Source organism: Tachypleus tridentatus, chromosome 4, assembly GCF_004210375.1.
Source record: "Tachypleus tridentatus isolate NWPU-2018 chromosome 4, ASM421037v1, whole genome shotgun sequence".
NCBI lineage: Eukaryota > Metazoa > Arthropoda > Merostomata > Xiphosura > Limulidae > Tachypleus > Tachypleus tridentatus.
The window spans coordinates 9,472,421-9,495,192 of NC_134828.1; the positions used below are offsets into that span (position 1 = coordinate 9,472,421).

Here is a 22,772-nt window from a genome sequence, read left to right on the forward strand (position 1 = left end):
CTCAATCTTCAGCAAGAAGTAGCCGTTATCAGTCAAACTAGCCTGAATACAGTCACGTTTTGATTGTTTACACTGAGATTATCTGTCATCCAACCAATCAGACAGTGCCACAACAGCATACATAATTCCTATAAAAGTGTTGGCACTCATATGAGTTCCAACGTTAGATGCTCTCGTGGATCCCAAGACTGAAGTGATTTATACTTGTTTCTTTTTAAGTTAAGCACCAAACTATACAATGGACTATCTGTGCTCTGCTCACCACGGGTATCGAAACCCGAGCTATAGCGCTATAAGTCCTCAGACATACCGCTATTTCTCTGGGGACCATGTTATCTGCACTAACCATCCTTAATTTTGAAGTGATAGACAAAAACTAACTAGCTGGTATCATTCACTACTAACGTTTTACATAATGAAATAATAGGATTAATCCTCACATTATAAAGCCTCATGTCCTAAAGTTCAATCACGTTCAGTTATGGGACTCGAACCTACGATCCTCAAATTGCGAGTTGAGTGTTTGTTTTGTAAATAATTATTTTTAAATATAAGTTCATTTTTTTAAAATTATAAACCAATAAAAAATGTTTACGAATTCATACTATAAAATAGATTATTTTTCTTAATTTGTATAACAGTAAGTAACACTTCACAAATAAAGTTTAATTTTTAAACCATTTATTTACAATACAAAGTGGTGAGGTCTCATGCTGAAGAAATAACGATTTTCACTTGGTTTTGGTTTCATTACCTATAGAACACATCTCCAAAGCAACGTAACTGAAAAGCGCCCCTTTAAAATAAAATTAAACAAATCTCCATCACACAAACAGAAAATAACATTTTCAAAACAACTAAATACTAAATGAGGAAGATTGCACACCATTCACCGTTGTACTAAACTAATACAATTTCACTTTGTTTAGCCTAAAAATCTTTCTTTAAAATCTCGTGAATACTTTTGGTACGGTAAGAGAGAGAAAAAAAAAAAAGAGATTTACATGGAGCGTGTAAAATCACATGAACATTTGTACAAGTATAGACAGCTAATAAAAAATGGTGCACACATACTAATAACATATATATATATAAATAGTGATTTGAAATTATGGGTTAGTTAAGTTCACTTATGTTTATAGATTGGCTGAAAAGTGACTTCTACTCTAACTAGCCATTACATAAAACACAGATTGTTTTTACAATGAATTGTATAGTTACATATACACTAGAAACTCAGAGCCTGTGCACCAGTCTTAACTTATATGTACGAATGTATGCATAGATTGTAACCATGCAGATATTCTAATTTTGTTACAAGTTTCCGAGTTCGTTTAAGTCTTTCAACCGAATTTGGTTAGAACTAAAGGAAAAAATTAATCGATTAGTTTGTCTGATTTAAACACAAGCGAAGGTTGCGCTTGTGTGCATTCGCATCCATCGCACTAACACCATGAGAAAATACAACTTCATCTGTGCTAACGTGTAAACACACTGTGCAACGATTTTGATAGCAACGTGAGCACAGACATTCAACGCCGCCCGTGTTTGTTATTATGTTTGCACGATTCCTATATAATAGGTTCGTTTGACTCAACGTCTTCATAAAACTCCACTAAAAGTTTATCACGAGAGTAATTCTTTACATCTCAAAGATAACTGTATGATTCAAAACTAAACGGAAAAAAATTAACCCTACAATTACCTGTGGAGTGCATATGGACCTCGTGGCTTTTAAAACACGTTTTAGAAACTTTGTATATTTACCAAACTGCTTGTGGGCCTGTGATTTTATTGGTTAACGATGTGTGAGTCACACCAAAAAATTACACAAAAATACCACTAATACCACAATTAATACCGGCAATCTTTTATCATTTTTCCGTACTGATTGTTGTGACAGACAAAAACACAAAAATACTCAATGTAATGTAATATTTGGATAGCGCTGGTGGTAAGTTACACATAAGCAAGCTGGTAATTTGAAGGTTAATTCGAGTAAGTGGTACGTAAGCGAGCTGGCATTTTGAGGGTTAACTCGAATACTGATGTATTGCAATACCGGTAACACCGCCTGGGGCCAAGCCTTTTCACAAAACAGAAACAGAAACCACCGAGTTGATTACATCAGCAATGCTTTGAATGAATATTGCATTTGTTCGAAGGACTTTATCTAAACTAGCTGCTTAAAGTCCAGAGAAAATAAAACGTTTCCAATAGCTTCTCTTAACTGGGTGTTGCGTGTTACCCATACCAGTTATTTGAGTCAAAAAGTAAAGTATCACGTCTCGATACCTGACATGGAAAAGAATCTGACATGAAAATAATCGCCTCGATTTCTTGAAGGAGAATTTTAAAACTTTGTAGCCTAAAGTTGTCGTCTGTAAGATTCTGTCTGTTTATCCTGAGGCGAAAGCTGTTTGATGCCTATCGTAAGGATGGAACTTCCAGTTTTAACATTACAAGTTTAAGTTCACCGTTTAATCACCAGATGGCTAATCTACCAGGTATGATGGCACACATCTTGGACGTTTTCTCTTATGAACAAACTTGAATATACACAAGAACTGCTTTCATCTTTATTACTGGTTTACAAATAGAACGCAGGACTACGCCTATTTAACATGCATTTATGGAAAGTAGAGTTTTTGTAAAAGTTAACGTTTTAACACGTTAACAACGTGTCTAGTTTTTGACTCCCAGTCGAGATCACGAATACAGCACGCCTCATAACGTCAGCAACAACTGTTTAATTAGTTAGTTCACAGCAACGTGACAAGAAAATTATTTGTGGTGTATACAAATTAATCAAAGTAAATGGTTTCACTTTTTTAAATGGTTTTAGATAAGAAACGTTCAAACCAGAATTAAAATATTAATCATATACGTTCACCCCTCTTTTTGTGATTAAGATGGCTGGTCAATGAATTAAGATAAAGAGAAATACCGTAAGATATACTGTTATTAATAAATCAAACAATAGACTGTATTGCCCTAACAACCATGTATACTAGGAAGCCAAAAGTTGAACATGTTGCCCTAACAACAATAGCTATTATTTAAAGGGTGCTGTGTTTTTTCTTATAGCAAAACCACATCGGGCTATCTGCTGAGCCCACCGAAGGGAATCAAACCGCTGATTTGAACGTTGTAAATCCGTAAACATACCGCTGTACTAGCGGGGAGCATTAGTTAAAGACTTTTAATATTTAAAGATGTTACCGTAGCTACTACGGCTTTTAAGAAGTCAGAGGCCTAAATGAATAGTTATTTACTAATGATCTGAAGTGTTTAGAAATGTAATTATTAATGTTTAATGAATATCGTGATCTCTTTCGTTCAGCTTGTCGTCTCTGGCAGAGTAACAAAAGTTAAATAAACGATCCAATAACATCATAAAACGCAACAATTGATCATCACTCAACGGACGCTCCATCTTCTGCCAAGGAGAGGAACTAACTTCTTCGTGAATTATATTCCTTGGGCTGCAAACACACATTACAGGATAACTTATAGTATAATATCATCTTTCAAAAGGACTTTTTTTTCCGTGATCTGGTAAACACTTTCCAGTTGTAATCGTTCCAAAACCCAGAAAGAACCATCAGTACGATGTTCTGAAGAAACAAACTGTTGGCGCCATGTCTTCGCGGTCTTAGTGAACTCTCTCGTGTCGCTACCCAAAAAAAGAACATGATCTGTTGGAGTTTGTAAGCTGTAGCGTCACCATTGTAAAGACAGAGTTGAAGTTGTACTTCTCTTCAAACGTTTAGCATTCTCAAATCTGAAGGGAATGTAATAGTTTCACACTGAGGACACACTCGCTTGACTCCCTGTTAAAAGAAAGTCTTAAGTTACAAATTGTGGTTGATATGACATGCTAAATATATGACATATACGTACTTACAAAGTGCGACAGGAATGAGAGAGTGTTATTGAATAAAACACGCATACACAGATTACATATTTATCATCAGTTATAAAAAAGTTCAACACTTGAGCACCCGCATCTCGCTCTCTTAATTGCTAAATTTCTAATCTTCTTATGTGAGACTAGCGAATTGGAGGTTAAGACTGATAGACGGTGTATCTACACCGCGATGTGGGTCCTACTTCTTCAGCCACCTCTAAAACCAAGGATACATTTTATAATACCACGTTGTAGCTTGTACCCTAGGATCCTTTTAAAGAACCAATCTATTTTTGTTCATATACAACTACATAATGTTCTTATTTAACCAGTCAATCTTCTTATGTGGAGGTGATGACTAAAATACCGCGCAGAAGCAGAAACAAAAGACTGTTTAAGCTCAAAGTACTAATATATCACTGTTGTACATTATCCAAAGGCAAGACCACAACCCTCAAACCTGTATTATCAGCAAATATTAAGGAGCTAGTTAAAAGAAAAGTCTTATGTTTAATACAGTTTATCCTTATAATTATTTGTGAAAAATATAAGATAAAATAAAAAAACACATTAAAAGGTAATGAGAAACTTACGATTTTAACAGTCAGGTCACTGACCCCCTAGGTTTACCTGTCTCTAATTTAAACTACTGACTTGACCAGAGGGAAAGCAGCCAATTAGCAGCACTCGAGGCTTAGAGGACTGTGTACAGCTTTGAACTGACCTCTTTATATGACAAAGATGGAAGTATGAAACAGGAATTACTAAAGTCCTGGCCCGAACCCGAGACCTTTCTACAAGGTCACACCCAGCAGACTTAACAAATCGTATTTAACTTCTAGCACATACTTCTTAACGATAACAAACCCGATTCTGGTTAGTTAATTTTAAAAGAAAAAAGATCTCACGGGAAAGCTTTACGTTCTCTGACTTAAAACTCTTTGTGTTCATTGACCTAAGCTCTTTACGTCCACTGATCCAAGTTCTTCGTCTTCTCTGACTTAAAATTATCTATGTCTACTGATCTGAAGCTCTTTACGCCCTCCTGTTTCACCCATTACACGTACCGACGATAAATAACTATGAGATATATGTTACATTGGAATAATAACCGTTCTGCTTACCAAAGCCTGTAACCAACAGCGTTCACAGAGAACGTGCCAACAGCACACGGATACTACCGGCTTTTCGTACAAACCCTGAAGAAGAAAAACAGACTTATTAAATCTCTACACATCACTACATCCAAAAACCTGGCGAAAAAAAAAAAAATTTAACAGTTATGTGGTGGTATAAAAAAACATGCCAGTTGAAATGTTTCAATTTAAGTAAATATTGGCTACCAAAATTTTCCTTTTACTTCTGTCATAGCTGACTATTAAATTTTTATTTTACTTCTGTCATAGCTGACTATTAAATTTTTATTTTACTTCTATCATAGCTGACTATTAAATTTTTATTTTACTTCTGTCATAGCTGACTATTAAATTTTTATTTTACTTCTGTCATAGCTGACTATTAAATTTTTATTTTACTTCTGTCATAGCTGACTATTAATTTTTTATTTTTACTTCTGTTATAGCTGACTATTAAATTTTTATTTTACTTCTATCATAGCTGACTATTAAATTTTTATTTTACTTCTATCATAGCTGACGATTAAATTTTTATTTTACTTTTATCATAGCTGACTATTAAATTTTTATTTTACTTCTATCAAAGCTGACTATTAAATTTTTATTTTACTTCTGTCATAGCTGACTATTAAATTTTTATTTTACTTCTATCATAGCTGACTATTAAATTTTTATTTTACTTCTATCATAGCTGACTATTAAATTTTTATTTTACTTCTGTCATAGCTGACTATTAAATTTTTATTTTACTTCTATCATAGCTGACTATTAAATTTTTATTTTACTTCTGTCATAGCTGACTATTAATTTTTTATTTTACTTCTATCATAGCTGACTATTAAATTTTTATTTTACTTCTGTCATAGCTAACTATTAAATTTTTATTTTACTTCTATCATAGCTGACTATTAAATTTTTATTTTACTTCTGTCATAGCTGACTATTAAATTTTTATTTTACTTCTATCATAGCTGACTATTAAATTTTAATTTTTACTTCTGTCATAGCTGACTATTAAATTTTTACTTTTATTTCTGCTCCAGCTAAACACTAAATCTCATTTTTTATTTTTTATACCAATAAAGTTTATTTTTAACAGTCAAATCCAATGATAATTGAAAAACATGAAAATTACGTACTAGAATCAAGACTGTGAGGAAGGTTATTTTATTTTCAATTTCGACTTTCTAAGGACACATCAACAGGACACATAACTTTCTCCTAGAAAGGTCAGTAAAACAGTTACATTCAGTATCACCATTGACAATGAAAACTTCAACCTATGATAAGGGAGGAGCCATCATTGGTTATCCTCGCTGGTAGCCGTATTTTTAACTGTGACGTTCCTCAGAGGGATAGTAGTCAGTTAATGAACTTATAACGTTAAGAGTTTGATTCTCCAATGTGGAAATAGCAGATGACCCAATGTGATTTTGTTCAAAAAAAAATCTAGGACGTTTTACAGTAACCCACAGTTTCTCGTGAGGTTTGGCCTGCTTAGGATTTAAGACAGACGTCAATCCTTTAAACAGATAGTAACGCAAAATAATTATAACAATCGCTCTAAAATCAGGAGTTTGATTCCCTCATAGTGGGCATAGCAGATAGGCAGCTCAATGTGGCCTTGCTCTAAAACAAACAACAACAGTGAATAATATTGAAATATGAAATAAGACCATAGGTACAACATTTGTGTTCCCCTCCATTGGAACAGTGGTGCGGCTGTGGACTTTTACTGCTAGAAATCGGGTTTCGATACCCGTGTTGGAAAGAACACAGAGAGTTCTTTGTGTAGTTTTGTGCATAAAAACAAAACAAACAACATACAAACTACCCTGCGAAATATGTAAGGATAATTTCTGATCTTCGTGTGAAACTTTGTACAAAAGTAAAGATGTGTTACTCATCACAAGTTATCGTTTTTAATGATTTCTGAAGCTGAATTGTAGCCTAGTTGGACTCTGATGGTCTCTATTAACAACGTAAAAGAAAAGAAAATGAAACTATTGAAAACGAACCCGCTTTTTGACCTGCACCTGTTGACCTTTTAGGTTTATGTAGAGTTGACGAAAGGTCTTTGATTTAGTTAACATGAATTTACTAATTTCATAGACCATTATTACATCGATGTCTCTACACAGACAAACGTTTGTTTGTTTGTTTTTAATTTTGCGCAAAGCTACTCGAGGGCTACCTGCGCTAGCCGTCCCTAATTTAGCAGTGTAAGACTAGAGGGAAGGCAGCTAGTCATCACCACCCACCGCCAACTTTTGAGCTACTCTTTTACCAACGAATAGTGGGATTGACCGTCACTTATAACGTCCCCACGGCTGAAAGGGCGAGTATGTTTGGCGCGACGGGGATGCGAACTCGTGACCCTCGGATTACTACGAGTCGCACGCCTTAACCAACCTGGCCATGCCGGGCCCCACAGACAAACGAACAAAGCTTTATATTTCCGTATAATGCAAAGTATTAGCTAAGAAGAAATATTACATTAAGTTACGACAGATTTACTAACTAGATAAAACAAAAGATTGCAGTGATAAAAATCTTACTTACAAATTAAACCAGTAAATCGCTCCGAGGAACGATTGATGATTCCACTTAGATGTATCAGTAACTGGCTCCGCGGAACGATTGATGACTCCACTTAGATACCACGTAATAAAAGTTATACATTTGTGGTTGTGGATGGTTAATATATGAAGTAAGAAACATAAATGTATTGACAGAGCTAAGTGAAACTCAAGACATTCGAGCTGTGTAATTATCTTACTCTATCAGCTGTTTAATGTCATATCACATAATGATATACTTTTGACCACAGTTGAATCACCGGAATAACCAGCTGAGAATGTGAAGGTACAGATAAACAGTTGACAAACTGTAACACTAAAATAACCAGCTGAGAATGTGAAGGTACAGATAAACAGTTGACAAACTATAACACTAAAATAACCAGATGTGAAGGTACAGATAAACAGTTGACAAACTGTAACACTAAAATAACCAGATGTGAAGGTACAGATAAACAGTTGACAAACTGTAACACTAAAATAACCAGCTGAGAATGTGAAGGTACAGATAAACAGTTGACAAACTATAACACTAAAATAACCAGCTGAGAATGTGAAGGTACAGATAAACAGTTGACAAACTGTAACACTAAAATAACCAGATGTGAAGGTACAGATAAACAGTTGACAAACTGTAACACTAAAATAACCAGCTGAGAATGTGAAGGTACAGATAAACAGTTGACAAACTATAACACTAAAATAACCAGCTGAGAATGTGAAGGTACAGATAAACAGTTGACAAACTGTAACACTAAAATAACCAGCTGAGAATGTGAAGGTACAGATAAACAGTTGACAAACTGTAACACTAAAATAACCAGATGAGAATGTGAAGGTACAGATAAACAGTTGACAAACTGTAACACTGAAATAACCAGCTGAGAATATGAAGGTACAGATAAACAGTTGACAAACTGTAACACTAAAATAACCAGATGAGAATGTGAAGGTACAGATAAACAGTTGACAAACTGTAACACTAAAATAACCAGATGAGAATGTGAAGGTACAGATAAACTGTAACACTAAAATAACCAGATGTGAAGGTACGGATAAACTGGAACACTAACATAACCAGATGTGAAGGTACGGGGAAACAGTCGCTAAACTGGAACGTTAAAATAACCAGTTATAAAGGTACAGATCATTATTCAAGTTATTCAGACAAAATACAATCATTCACCATTTGATATGCAAGCCAGAAACATGAGTATCTGACTGACAGACAACCAAGGTAAAACACACACACGAATCGTCTGATTTCGTTTCTCAACGAAGCAAAACCATCACGGACGACAGTTATAACCTTATACATCAGTTGTTGTTAAGTTATTTTGGCCATAAAGAAGGAGTCCTGATGGAAGGCTGGCACGAAAGGAAGATTATTTTAATAATAAGTTTGTGAAATATAAGATAAAGATACTGCTAGCAAGAGAAGTAACATTACATGATGGAATAATGAAACATATCATCGGGTAAGTTTGAAAACATCGGGAAACATCTTGAATGATTAAGAAATAGAACGTTAAAACTTTATCGTAATGGTGTCGTGTTCACCAATGGAAGGAAACGTTCACTGCTTATGCTGTTTTTTTTATCAAACCGATTCGAATAGCAATTTCTTGAAAGATATAAAACACTTTCATAACATTGAACCTAATAACTCTCCTTCCACTCTGATAAACTATCTCACGCCTGGTTCGACAAAAAACAACAACAAAAAACGTCCGTGTATGTCACCAAGCTGTTACAGATACATGAGTATAGCACGTTTCTTGAGAACCTTGTAGCAAGTGACGTGAGGTTTCCACCGGACCTAGATGGTACAGTCAACTTGTAGCAAGCAACGTGAGGTTTTCACCAGACCAAGACAGTACAGTCAACTTGTAACAAGTGGCGTGCGGTTTTCACCAGACCAAGATAGTACAGTCAACTTGTAGCAAGCAACGTGAGGTTTCCACCGGACCTAGATGGTACAGTCAACTTGTAGCAAGCAACGTGAGGTTTTCACCAGACCTAGATGGTACAGTCAAATTATAGCAAGTGACGTGCGGTTTCCACCGGACCTAGATGGTACAGTCAACTTGTAGCAAGCAACGTGAGGTTTTTACCAGACCAAGACAGTGCAGTCAACTTGTAGCAAGTGACGTGCGATTTCCACCGACCGAGACGAAGCACTTAATGTTTAACGTGTAATATGAACGTTCTTCTAAAACACAACAAGACAAGAAAGCTGTATCCAGTAACGCAGAGTTTTCACCAGTGGAACAAGCCCAGATAACAAAGTTATTACAAAGAAACACAAGTTTTCACTTGAACAAAAAGAATCATCAAGCTTGTAAGAAATGAACACGAGTTTTTTACCGAAAATAACGACGCGCTAAGCCTTTTGAGCTTTCCTTAAGGAAACTGGTAAAGGCCTAGTGTTTTAATATTTTATATTATAAGGTTGAACTGAAACTGAAACCCACACAACTGCCAAAACGTTCTAGTGCAAGATGTGTGAAAAGGGTTAGTTCTTCATTAATTTCCTGGGCGAGTCATTTGTGGTCAGTTAACTGGAGTTTTGTAGCCAACTACTAACAACATAAACCTCTCTATAAATGTTCAGGAAACTTTCGAGAAGGTATTTTTTTAGCCACGGGTCTTTCAGCTAACGTAGACAGTATCAAAGGTATTAATAAAGCTTTATTAATAAGTGTTAATACCCACACCAGTCGTTCTGAGATACAGTTTTACTTCAAGTGGGTTTCTTGTCACCACGAATTAAAGAACTTATAGCCCCAATTAGTTTGAATCACATTTTAAAACATTTGCTTCTGATATGTCGATATTTTTTAGTTAGACTATCATAGTTTTGAGACTGTTAAAGTTTTTTGATTTGTTATTTATTAGGGTTTTTAAAACAATACTTTACAATAGATAACCTAAAGAGATAAAATACAACATACTAAAAGGCTCGTGTATTATTATTGTGAGTAAGGCATCATAGCCACACTTTATGAATTTGATTAGTAGCGTTAGCAAAAAAATAAGAAAAAATGATATTATAATCCACCAGAAATATTAAACTATTTATCTTCTTGGTTTGGAACAAAATACTTCCAGTTTGTTTAGTTAAAGTTTTTAAACTTGTATTATTAAAGTAGGGTCGTTTCCAGTTGAAGTAATCCAGATGCCAGCAAGGTGTTTGAATAGAATACAATTTCCAATACAGCTTTCAACTTCTAACAGAATGCCCTACCTGACAAAGCTGACACTTGAGTGTCGGCGACTTCTGTTGTCGTGTTTGGAGTTCTTTGAGTCGGTCTTGAAGCAAATCAATCAACTTGTTTGGATCCGCATTTTCGTCTACCTGCATCAACCTAGCGGAATAATCCACCATCAGCACGTTCGATTGTTATAGTTGTATAAAACTATTTAAATTTCATCATAATGGATAAAAATCCTTAATGTTCCTCACGTTAGAAAAAATAATCAATTATTTGTAGAATTATCTTAAAAAGGTATGAAACTATTTCCTATTGTTCATAAGAAACAAAGGTCAGATTTAACGTAGGACAAAGTCTGTGATGAGATGATTAGCATTACGTGAGTTTCACGTGATCACATTTAATGTAGACAAGACAAACACTACGTTTAAATGTTTGTTTCACGATTTGAACATAATGAACTGAAACAACCAATAGAACTAAATTCAGGAACTCGTGACTTAAAATAGTAAAATGTGTTACGTTTTCAAGAAAGGTAAGAAATAACTGCGCGAGAATTGGACCAGTTTATTAGTCAGAGTTCAATATTGGAAAATAAACGGGAATTCTAATTTCGAAACCTCTGAGTAAACTAAACTGAACAGAAAAAACTGTGTGAAAAACTATAAAAACAGACGCAATAAAAAAAGTTTTATAGATCCAAGTGGTAAAAAATAAAACACGTTTCAACGAACAGTACTGTATAGTTTTTCTTTACTCAAAATGAATGAAACCCCTTCGGTTTTTTTGCTCCTAACTGGACAGCTTACTTACAGTAAAATATCTAAACCTATAATCACACCCCATGCATTACACCATGGTTTCATAAATCATAAAGCCCGATTACATGTTACCTGTATCACGTGGCGACTGGTGATTTCTCTGTGTTAGGAGGTTAAAAATAATACAGATAATAATAATAAAAAAATAATACAGAATAAGACACACATCACTGATACGTCGAGAAAATGTTGATTGTAATTTCATAAATGATTAATGGGTCTTTAAACTGTACGAGATGAAATAGTATATGATATTTAGATTTGTAGAAAGACACTTTTAACACATTAATTTTATACAGGTGTGAAACTAAACAATTCGGTTACCTTGAATACACGGAGGAACTAGAATCACGAAGAAATATATAAAATGTTTAATTTGTTTAGTTATAAAGATAAGTTTAAGACATAAACATACAATATATACTGTACAAAGAACACAAAATTGTCACTTAGTAATTATCAGGTGTATTATAACTACAGTTAAGAATATTGCAAGTTCAATGTCATAACTACGTGAATCACCTCGTTGTAACGAATACTTAGATACTTTTATGGTTAAACGTTTTACAAACTTACCTGGTATCTGGAATATTGCTCACTGATTCTGGAATGGAACGGTTACCTTCAGTGATATCACTACAGTGTGGTTAAGGACCGAACCACAAATGAGTTTTATGTTGAAAGATTGTTTAGTTTGATGAAACTTTGTTTAGTCTGATGAAACTTTGTAGAATAGATGAAAACTGGCTGTTGTGGAAACACGTGTGTGGAAGACTTGAAGACGAAAGGTGGAAGACTTTCGAAACGTCGTCCTCTACAGTTGTGTCTTCATAACAGGAAGTTGCCGTCCATTTTACAAAGTTTCATCATGAATACTCTGCCTAAACAATTTATCAAAGAATATGGTTTAGTTTATGGTAAATATCTGTAACACTCTAACCCTAACTTTGGTTATACTTGATTCAGTATGTTACTCAACGGAAATCAAAAACACTAGTTAACAAGTAGCAACAAAAGTATCAAAACACACAAGTTAATAAGTAAAAACAAAATTCTCAAAAACACTAGTCAAGAAGTAAAAACTGATATAATCAGCCGCTTAAAATGTACCACAAAACACGTTAAAGGATACGACAAGCGACTCTCTTCTGTCATTGGTCCTTCTATCGTATGTGCTTCGGTTTCAATGTCTGTTCGTTTAAAAAAAACATTTTAAACATGCAAAGAATTAAAGATGTTTGCGATAACGTAAGTTACTTATGCATTGCTAAAGCCGCTTAAACGTTACGAACTTACTAGTGGCAGTCTTAGCAATAGCATGTCAAGATCATACAATTCATCAATAATTTACACAACGGCGGCGGGACTTATCCCTTCAACTTTCGAACTTTATTGTCTAAACACACAACTAAAGTTTTCCACTTAACAACTTTACAAATCAACCATCACAGATCACCGTGTGCGTATCATATTAATCGAATCTCTTAACGAAAAATACAAACAGTTTGTTCACACAGTTTACAGACACTAAAATAACACAAAGATGCTCTGTAAGCAGCGCCATCTGGACTTATGAACTGACGATCTTAGTTCGAACTCGCATGATACCATAAAATATTTCCTGCACTTTAAGTGGGGTGTGCAATATAAGAGTGACAGTCAGCACCTGAACGTAAATGTTGGGCGCTGATAACTGGCTGCCTTCCCTCTGGTCAGGCCCGGCATGGCCAAACGTGTTAAGGCGTGCGACTCGTAATCTGAGGGTCGCGGGTTCGCATCCCTGTCGCGCCAAACATGCTCGCCCTTTCAGCCGTGGGGGCGTTATAATGTGACGGTCAATCCCACTATTCGTTGGTAAAAGAGTAGCCCAACAGTTGGCGGTGGGTGGTGAAGATTAGCTGCCTTCCCTATAGTCTTACACTGCTAAATTAGGGACGGTTAGCACAGATAGCCCTCGAGTAGCTTTGTGCGAATTTCAAAACAAACAAACAAACCCTCTGGTCAGTAGCTCAAAATTAGGGATAGAGCCAGATGGCCTTAGAAACTTAGTTATAGATACAAAAATGTTGTAGAGAGATGTCAATAAGAAGATTATCTTGGACGATTAGTTTTGAAACTAAGTGAAATGTTATTCAGTAACCCAGAGCTATTGACGGAAAACAGTAACAAAGTGGGTATGACATTATACGCGTGGAATTGAAAATACAGAGATATAGAAATACAAGGGAAAGAATTTTGTATTACACGAACAAAATATATTCATATTTGAAACATAAATCTGTGTTTTAAAACCATTTTTTTTAAACTGCAGAAGTTACGTATCACCGCGGGTTTTACTGAAATGAATTTAACCTTAATGCTTCGTTGGGTTACCGTAAACTGTTGTCTGAAACTGAATATTAACAGGTGAAGAAACGATAGAAAATATTTGAAGCTGACGATACGCGAACATTAAACAAAGCACTACATTTACAAAGATAAACAAATACGGTGATTGATAGAGAGAAGAAAAGATACACACACTGCAAGATAGACAATCAAATAGTTCGATATAATGACGTACAGTGGACAGATGTACAAACAAGGCCTCGTTTATAAACAGTTTTAACAAGTGTTAACAGAACCAGAAACGGAAACTCTTAGAAGCGCGCAAAGCTATTTTATTTATTTCTATCAATACGACTCAGTTAAACAATGATTACAGTATTAAATAAGTGCGCATTTGGAGTTAGAAACGTGAAACAGGAGAAAACCAATTTAACGTCAATAAACCATGGCCAACCGATATCTCCCAGGAGTTGGAACCATAAAGGGAATGACCGAGTTGAAACAGACGCACTGCCTTGGTTCTTCGTATGTACAATATCTGGGACAGCTTTCGCCCTGTTGGCTTATTATAAATTACCGAACGGCGAGGAATCTTGTAGGCCGATTCAGACTTCGCTGTTGTGGCTTGTCAGAACGTCGGGAGGTTTATTGCTGGTTCGGTGAATTGCTGTTTTCAGCAGTTGCTTGAAGAATGTCCGGATTTTTAATATATCCGAGGATGAAAACTATTGTCATAGAAACTTTTTAAAGAAGGAATTTTTGATGGGAGTCTCCGAAATTACTTGTTGGAATAAACTGATACGTCAAGCTGAAAAACAAACTTTCTAAAAACGGGCGTGCTGTGGGCTCTTGGTAACCTAGGTTACGGGTTGGGGAAGGGGGGGACAGTATGTTGTTAGAGTACCTTTAAGTAAAGTAATAAAGTGACTAATAGCATTGTTCGGTTAAACAAGCAACAAGATTGCGAAAGCATTTGATGTTCCATTGAAATACATTGCAGGGAATGTATTGTCCTTCTGCGTCAATACACTTAAAAGGATTCTCAGTTCAAAAATATTAACCAGATCAGAAATTCCAGGAAAGTTTAAGAAAGGGTCGACGACGGAAAGAAAATGGATCTTTGATCTTCAAAGATTAGAAACTGTTTTTGTTCGGAAGTAAAAGCAGGAGGTAGCATATAGATAGCAGTGAAAATCAAGACCCCCCCCAGAAAAAAATTACAAAAAAAGCAAAGCTATAAGTAATGTTAGTATATTCTTGTTTGCTGTAAAACACTGTCCATATCTGTGTGAAGTTGTACCTAATTATGAGCTGACAGACGAAACGGAAGATAGGTTATGAAGGGTGCATACCACAAACTGCTGTGGAGCTCTTCTCACATCATATCATATAATTAAACCATCAATTTTACAACGCAATTCTAAAATGCAGGGCGATTTTTTTTCCGAAAAGAGGCGCGAAAACGAATCCTAGGACTAACAGTCCAGCACGCTAATCATTAGGCCACGAATAGTATGATTACACTTTGTGACGGAAACCCATAGTAGGAAAACTCCCAACACAGTTGCTTTTCACCTATACAATCAATAATTTGTTCTATTAATTGGCTATTTGAAACTGGCCCCCCGCTAGTACAGCGGTATGTCTCCGGATTTACAACGCTAAAATAAGGGGTTTGATTCCCCTTGGAGGGCTGAGCAGATGGCCCTTTCTGGCTTTGCTGTACGAAAAACACACACACACTGTTTTAAACTCAATAAGGCAGGATTATGTTTAAATAGCTATCAACATTATATTAAACTAATAATCCGTGCAACTAACGTATCAAAATATATACAATGACAGTTTTATATCAGTTAGTCCGTATGCTGTTTTATTTATATCCACCGGGTCAACATATTATATTGATTTTATATGAAACAAGTTAGCCAGTAAGTTATATTTGTTTTAAATTTAACTAGCCGGAAAAATATGAAGTTTATTTTCCACTTAGTTGAAATATTACTTTGGTTTCATATGTAGTTATATTTTGTTGGTAAGTGCAAAGCGCCACAACGGTCGTTTGTGGTTGTTCTATCTACCTCCGGTTTCGAAATCTCATCTTTAGAAATACAAGTCCTCAGACTCGCTGCAGAGTCACCGACGGGCACACAACTAAAGTAATATTATATCATTCAGTAATTTTATGTCGGTTAAATTCAACTAGAAAAAAAGTTGCGTAGAATGTTATCTATAGTTAATATGCTACGTCGGTTTAATTTCAGAGAACCAGTTTTATACCCAGTTTTTCAACAATTAACGACGGGTGTCATATTCGCATATTCAATACACTATGCCAGTTTTATATTCAGAGAGTCAGGAACTTATGCCGGATTTATACCCAGCTAGTCAGTATGTTATTTTGGTTCTTTAGAATTCTTAATAATTCATGTCAGTTTTGTGCACATTTGATACGTTACGTTGTTTTTCTGTTTACCTAATCATCAATTTATACAAGTTTTTGATTCAATAATCTGGTAACATATGTCGTACCATTTTTTAAGCCTTCTATTTTGGAACATGCCCAAAATGTAGTAAGCCGATGCGATTTGTTAAGGCCCAAGAAAATCATAAAAAACAGTTGTCTGATGGCTGCTACAACATACGAAATACAATCATTTTTTTAATTAAAATTTCCCAAGTTGTAAAAAGTTGTTTCTCGACAAAGGAGTGACCTCTTTATGATAAAGGATGAAGACAAACTAACTCACTGGTTTCTGATGTTGAAGCTGTGCTCTCACTTTCTATCTGCCCCTTTCGTGGCTCTCTTGAGCTCGTTTCCTGAAAAATAACGAATAAAATGTTTGAGACACAAAACGACATACCTCACAAGAATAATTATTAAACATACCTTACTATGATCAACCTTAATCATACCTCACAAGGGCGTGCATGTTTGGTGCAACGGGGATTCGAGCCCGCACCCCTCAGGTTACGAGTCGAGCGCCCTTATCACCTGTCCGTGCCAGCCCGAACTGCACCGAGAAGGGACAGCTATGTTTAGAATAAAAATTAATTACTGTTACGTCGATAACGTACCTGGTGTGAATTAAAGGAACTAAATTTTAGCCTCGCCCTGTATATACCTAAGAAAAAAAAAAGCGATTGCTACAAGGTTTGGCGATTTGGAACTTTTTGTGGAGTTTTATTACATTTCACAAAAGTCGGTTACCTTGTGTTCACTTAGATCTTCTTGGAAGCGGTCTGATGTTCTTCTTCTTGACGTTAGGTGGCGTGCTGAATAAAAGAAAATAAACGAAAATATTGATTGTTGAGATCCTCACTTATGAAAAGTGGAATATTTTAGGGCTAGTTACCAGGCCGTGCCTTGTACAACTGGATTCGAAAACCTTGTCAGATTTTGTCAACACCCTATAAGGTATATTTCAGCATTCCCAGACTTTCTTGCGATCATAAATCAGATTTTAAAACCATTTTTTAGATCTAACAGGATTATTTTTTGGATCCGACCGAAACGTGGAAACGTTGTCCATGTTTTGTCTTGTTTTTCGATAAGGCAATGTAATTATTTTAATAAATTAACGTTCCCTTATGTATTTGTTTGCAACAAACGGCCATACGTGAGGTGAAATATAGTGACAAACTGGACACATGCAACATAAACATCCTAATCTGGGAAATTTGCCAACAAATTTTTGTTTTGTTTTTATATAACATATTTTATGTTATTTATGCCCCTATTAAACGTCATAATAGCATATATTAGCCAGTCTTAAATAACCAGGCTGGTTTTATACCCTGTTTTACGTTATTTACGTCTCTACTAAACGTGCTAAACAACACGGATGATTTTATACCCGGTTTTACGTTATTTACGTCTCTACTAAACGTGTTAAACAACCCGGCTGGTTTTATACTCGGCTTTATGTTATTCATGCCCCCCAATAAAGCATTATAATACAACATATATCAGATTATATTAAGAAATCCAGCTGGTTTAAATGCAGTTTCAGTTATTTTTAACCCCACGAAACAGTTCTCTAAAATACATCAGGCCAGACTTAAGCTGTAAGAAACATCACAATGTTATCAGCTTGTGTTGAAACGCGGTAACTTTTATACCATTTCTGGTTGTTAAATTAATCAGTTTATAAATATAATAGTGTTATTAATTATTCTCACATTGTATATTTCACTATTTAATGTGAGAAAACATTCTGATATATCATAAACATACATATATATATATATATATCATATATATTTATATTTGCAGTAAGACTTACCATTTATTCGTACGTGTCGATTCGATCTGACTCTCAAATACGTCTGAAAAAACAGAAGGAAACAAAATAATATTAAACATTAAAATAAAAATTGAAATCAAAGAATGTATGATTCGGGACAGATTGTCTCGGGTTCGCATCCCCGTCGCGCCAAACATGCTCGCCCTTTCAGCCGTGGGGGCGTTATAAAGGTACGATCAATCCCACTATTCGTTGGTAAAAGAGTAGCCCAAGAATTGGCGGTGGGTGGTGATGATTAGCTGCCTTCCCTCTAGTCTTACACTGCTAAATTAGGGACGGCTAGCGCAGATAGCTCTCGAGTAGCTTTGCGCGAAATTCAATAAAACAAACAAACAAACAATCGGGACAGATTATTTAAGATAATTTCCTCGCGGAATCTGAAGTACCGAATTAGTCCAAGTGTTGAAATCATCAGACGGGTTACACACGAAAATGAGCGTTGATAAAAGGGTTGAATTCTCTTTTCTTATATTTTATTTTTCATTCACTGCGAAACGTTTCCTTTTAAAAAACAATGATCTTTAATGTCCAGTGTCATTCCTACAACGTTGCGCGGTCTGGTATGGAGTTTAGAGTATCGGTTCGTAATTCAAAGGTCGTGGGATCTGAGCCACCGTCCCAGAACATGCCATCCCTTTCAGACTTCGTGTCGTTATAATGTAAATGTCAATCCCATTATTTGTTTGAAAAGAGGTAACTCAAGAGAGGGCGGTAGGTGGTACTTACTAGCTGTTTTTCATCTAGTCCTTCATAACTAAATTAGTGACGGCTAACTCAGATAGCTCTCGTGTAGCTTTACGAGAAATTAAAATTAAACTGACCAATGACGTTGAACTAGTCATGCAATATCCGAAAGTAAAGAGATACGTAACTTGACCTTTCTGTCGGTCTTTCTTCCTCACGCTAATAAATAACAAATCAGTGATGTAGAGAAAACCCACTTGTAGAGAAAAATATATGTAAAAACGGCTCGTTTGCGTTGAGAAAATTTTTTTACGTAGAGGAGCTAACAACGTTTCGACCTTCTTCGGTCATCGTCAGGTTCACAAAGAAAGAAAGAGGTAACTGACCGAAAGCTGACCACATATTTGAAAGGTGTTGTGTAACTGAGTGTCGGAATGTAGAGGGCGTGCTTAGATGTTTGAATATATAATTTTATATTATTTATTATATTATTTTAATATAACTATAAAGGTGTTCCTTTGTACAAATCAAACGACGTATTTCTGTCATGATTACTTGATGAATATGTTTTTAAAACTACTAATAAAAAAGCAACTTCGTCCAACGGACAATTAAGTTTCTTACCAGTGTGAATGGAGGTTCTTGAAAGAAATTCAAAGTTTCAAGTTAATTAGTTATTGTTATAAGACGGACAACAGTAAATTAAACAGTAACTAAAAACACAGGAATAATTGTTTTGAATTTCGCGCAAAGCTACTCGAGGGCTATCTGCGCTAGCCATCCCTAATTTAGCAGTGTAAGACTAGAGGGAAGGCAGCTAATCATCGCCACCCACCACCAACTCTTGGGCTACTCTTTTACCAACAAATAGTGGGATTGGCCGTCACATTATAACGCCCCCACGGCTGAAAGGGCGAGCATGTTTGGTGTGACGGGGATTCGAGCCCGCGACCAACACAGGAATAAACGAGTTATATTTGGCATTTTCAACTTGAACGACACATTGTGGGTCTCGTGGGTTAAACGACCAGCTCAAAAAATCAGGAAGTTGACCATGATTTAGTATTGTCGACCAGAAAAAGGGGTGGGAAGTCGGCAGTATCCACTCCCACCTACCAGCTACACTTGAAGGAATACATAATTAATTGTCACAGTTATAATGACGACGAGTGGAATGGCCCATTGTAATACCGGACAAATGCCTAATGGGGCGAATGCATTCGACGCATTCTTAGAAATTGTTTTTAAATTTTAATTGTTTAGTCAGTATGCAGCGTGTAATGTTGCCCATGGGCTGCTCCTTTAACACTAATCCTTCCCTGATAATGCCTCATAACTGAAATCATGTTCAGCGGCTCGTGCCCTTCCTATCCGTGTCACAGCGATATATCTACAGACTCACAACGCTAGAAACCTGGTTTCAATACCTTTGGGGCGCAGAGCACAGATAGACCATTGTATAGTTTGGGCTTAACTACAAGCAAACAGAGGCTCAAACCTTAAACTTTATAATCCACTGCTTGAAACGTAAACCATTATACCACGCCTGACCCTATGGACCCGGCATGGCCAGATGGGTTAAGGCGTTCGACTCGTAATCCGAGGGTCACGGGTTCGAATCCCGGTCGCACCAAACATGCTCGTCCTTTCAGCCGTGGGAGCGTTATAATGTGACGGTCAATCCCACTATTCGTTGGTAAAAGAGTAGCCCAAGAGTTGGTGGTGGGTGGTGATGACTAGCTGCCTTCCCTCTAGTCTTACACTGCTAAATTAGGGACGGCTAGCGCAGATAGAACTCGAGTAGCTTTGCGCGAAACTAAAAAAACAAACAAACAAACTGACCCTATGATTAGAAAATAATAATAATAATAATTTTATTATAATCTGAAAATAATGTTGCCATTTTGCGTTTCTTATGAGACATATCATTGAACAGCCTGGTTTATGAAAAGGTAACATAAAGATTAATGTAACACAATGCGATAATGCGAGGTAATTAAATGAACCAACACAAATGTCCCTTACCTCCCATCTAGCAAGTGGAGGTCTTCGGTCTACTGGTGGCGATTTTCCACAATGTGAAAGAATGGAAGAGTCACGTACAACCTAAGGGTCAGCATCCATTATGGTCATATATATCTTTCGCAATGCTTCGAAAATAATATTGACAACTAAACGCACTCGTTCAATAACTTGTTAACCCATCTTCCAGTTCTCGCCACGAACTGATAAAATATCTACGTATTAATAGTATTTGTTTTCAAGCACGAAAGGTATTTAAGTGAGCGTTTACATAGGTGACATTCATAATGACATTTGAACACGGCTGCTGACTGACATTAACACACTATTCGTACTTTAGAAATGTTTAAATGTCAACAGTGAATTAAACAATTTTTGTACAGTAGGCCGTGACTAATAAATATCTCTAAATCATCCTATATATACTGTTCGATACCTTTGTAAAACTGATGACATATCTTTGGCCTAATTCACTATAATCCACTTGACTTATTGACATCCATTTTATGCCGTTATATAATACCAGTAAGGCACAGCTCTTTAACAAATTAACAGTTCTTTAACAAATGTTTACTAAGGTAATAAATAGCTCGCTAAACATCTAAAAACCCTCAACGTAATTTTATCGCTCGAAACTCTAACGCTTTAGATGATGGTTTTTGTATAATTTTACAAGTTTAGATGAACAATCTGACGTTAGGGGTACTGAAGAGTAATTTAAGGATGCAGTTAGCTATAATAAAGTGACATCTGCCGCTGTGGTTACAAAACAAAAAAATGATAAAAATGTCCGTAAAACCAGATAATAATTTATGTAATTTATTTCTAAAATTTGATTTTTAATTAATGACAAATATTCACGTCTTGGCTGTAGTAGTAGTTTAGTAAACATATTAATGCAAATTAATTTTCTCCTGTGTACACTTTTCTCACCCCCTTACCAGCGAATATTACTTCCAAGAAAAAAAAAAACAATTATAATATTAAAATAAAGTAAACACGTCATGGCTAATGCTTTTAACGATTTTTACATTTTTTTTAGAAAGCTTTGAATAAGGTCAACTATTGACATGAAAGGGGGAAAGTGTCAAAATTCTCAAAACCTTCAATATTTTCGCAATAATTATTCTGTTTTAACCTAGGTTAACCATAAAACATTACCTATTAATTGTAATAGAATGTTTGAAACTAATAAAAGGAAAATAAGAACAACAGACACCATCCGACATCGTTAAACAGTTCTATTTTAGGGCTTAACAAAATAAAATTACCTAAAACTAGAAAGCACCGATTAATACATACAAACAAGATCTCGTCTCTTACCGTTCTTTCCGTTTCGTCTTTCGTGGAGTTCCATTCTTTATCTCTAAATTCGGAATAAAAAACAACAGTGTATTTTTTTAGAACAATGTCAATACAGATGTTAGATATTGTATCAAACATAACGTTTTTATCCAGGTTAACGATCGTTGAGTTTGCTTATTTTAATGTATTATCTAGGTTAATGACCGTACACTCTGATCTTTGGGCGTATTATATCGGCTAATGACAACAGAGTTCGACCATTTAACATACTCTCTAAGTTAATGACCGTAGTGTGTGGTCATTTTAACGTATTGTCCAGTTTAATGATCGTAGAGTCTGATTATTTGTAACAGAAAACGAAGATTTCACCAAGTAAGAGTGTTATCATAACACAGTTCTTGTTGACAGAATCAAAACGATGCTAAAACTGGATACACCGTAAAGAGAAAGATATTAGAACCTAAA

The 22,772-nt window shown here is 35.6% G+C and overlaps 1 protein-coding gene across 1 annotated transcript in view; it reads right to left on the bottom strand.

Moving 5' to 3' along the window:
• Positions 1-703: 703 nt before the first annotated feature.
• Positions 704-22,772, bottom strand: part of LOC143248540 (E3 ubiquitin-protein ligase RNF220-like) — a 39,360-nt gene continuing 17,291 nt past the window's right edge. Inside the window, exons 4-13 of the mRNA XM_076496970.1 lie at positions 22,326-22,368; positions 21,006-21,086; positions 18,276-18,318; positions 17,201-17,265; positions 16,740-16,809; positions 12,794-12,851; positions 12,238-12,297; positions 10,873-10,993; positions 5,035-5,109; positions 704-3,833 (exon numbers count right to left, since the gene is read on the bottom strand). Of these exons, the coding sequence (XP_076353085.1) occupies positions 3,762-3,833; positions 5,035-5,109; positions 10,873-10,993; positions 12,238-12,297; positions 12,794-12,851; positions 16,740-16,809; positions 17,201-17,265; positions 18,276-18,318; positions 21,006-21,086; positions 22,326-22,368 (688 nt within the window). The 3' untranslated portion in view covers positions 704-3,761. The remainder of the gene's footprint in view (positions 3,834-5,034; positions 5,110-10,872; positions 10,994-12,237; positions 12,298-12,793; positions 12,852-16,739; positions 16,810-17,200; positions 17,266-18,275; positions 18,319-21,005; positions 21,087-22,325; positions 22,369-22,772) is intronic.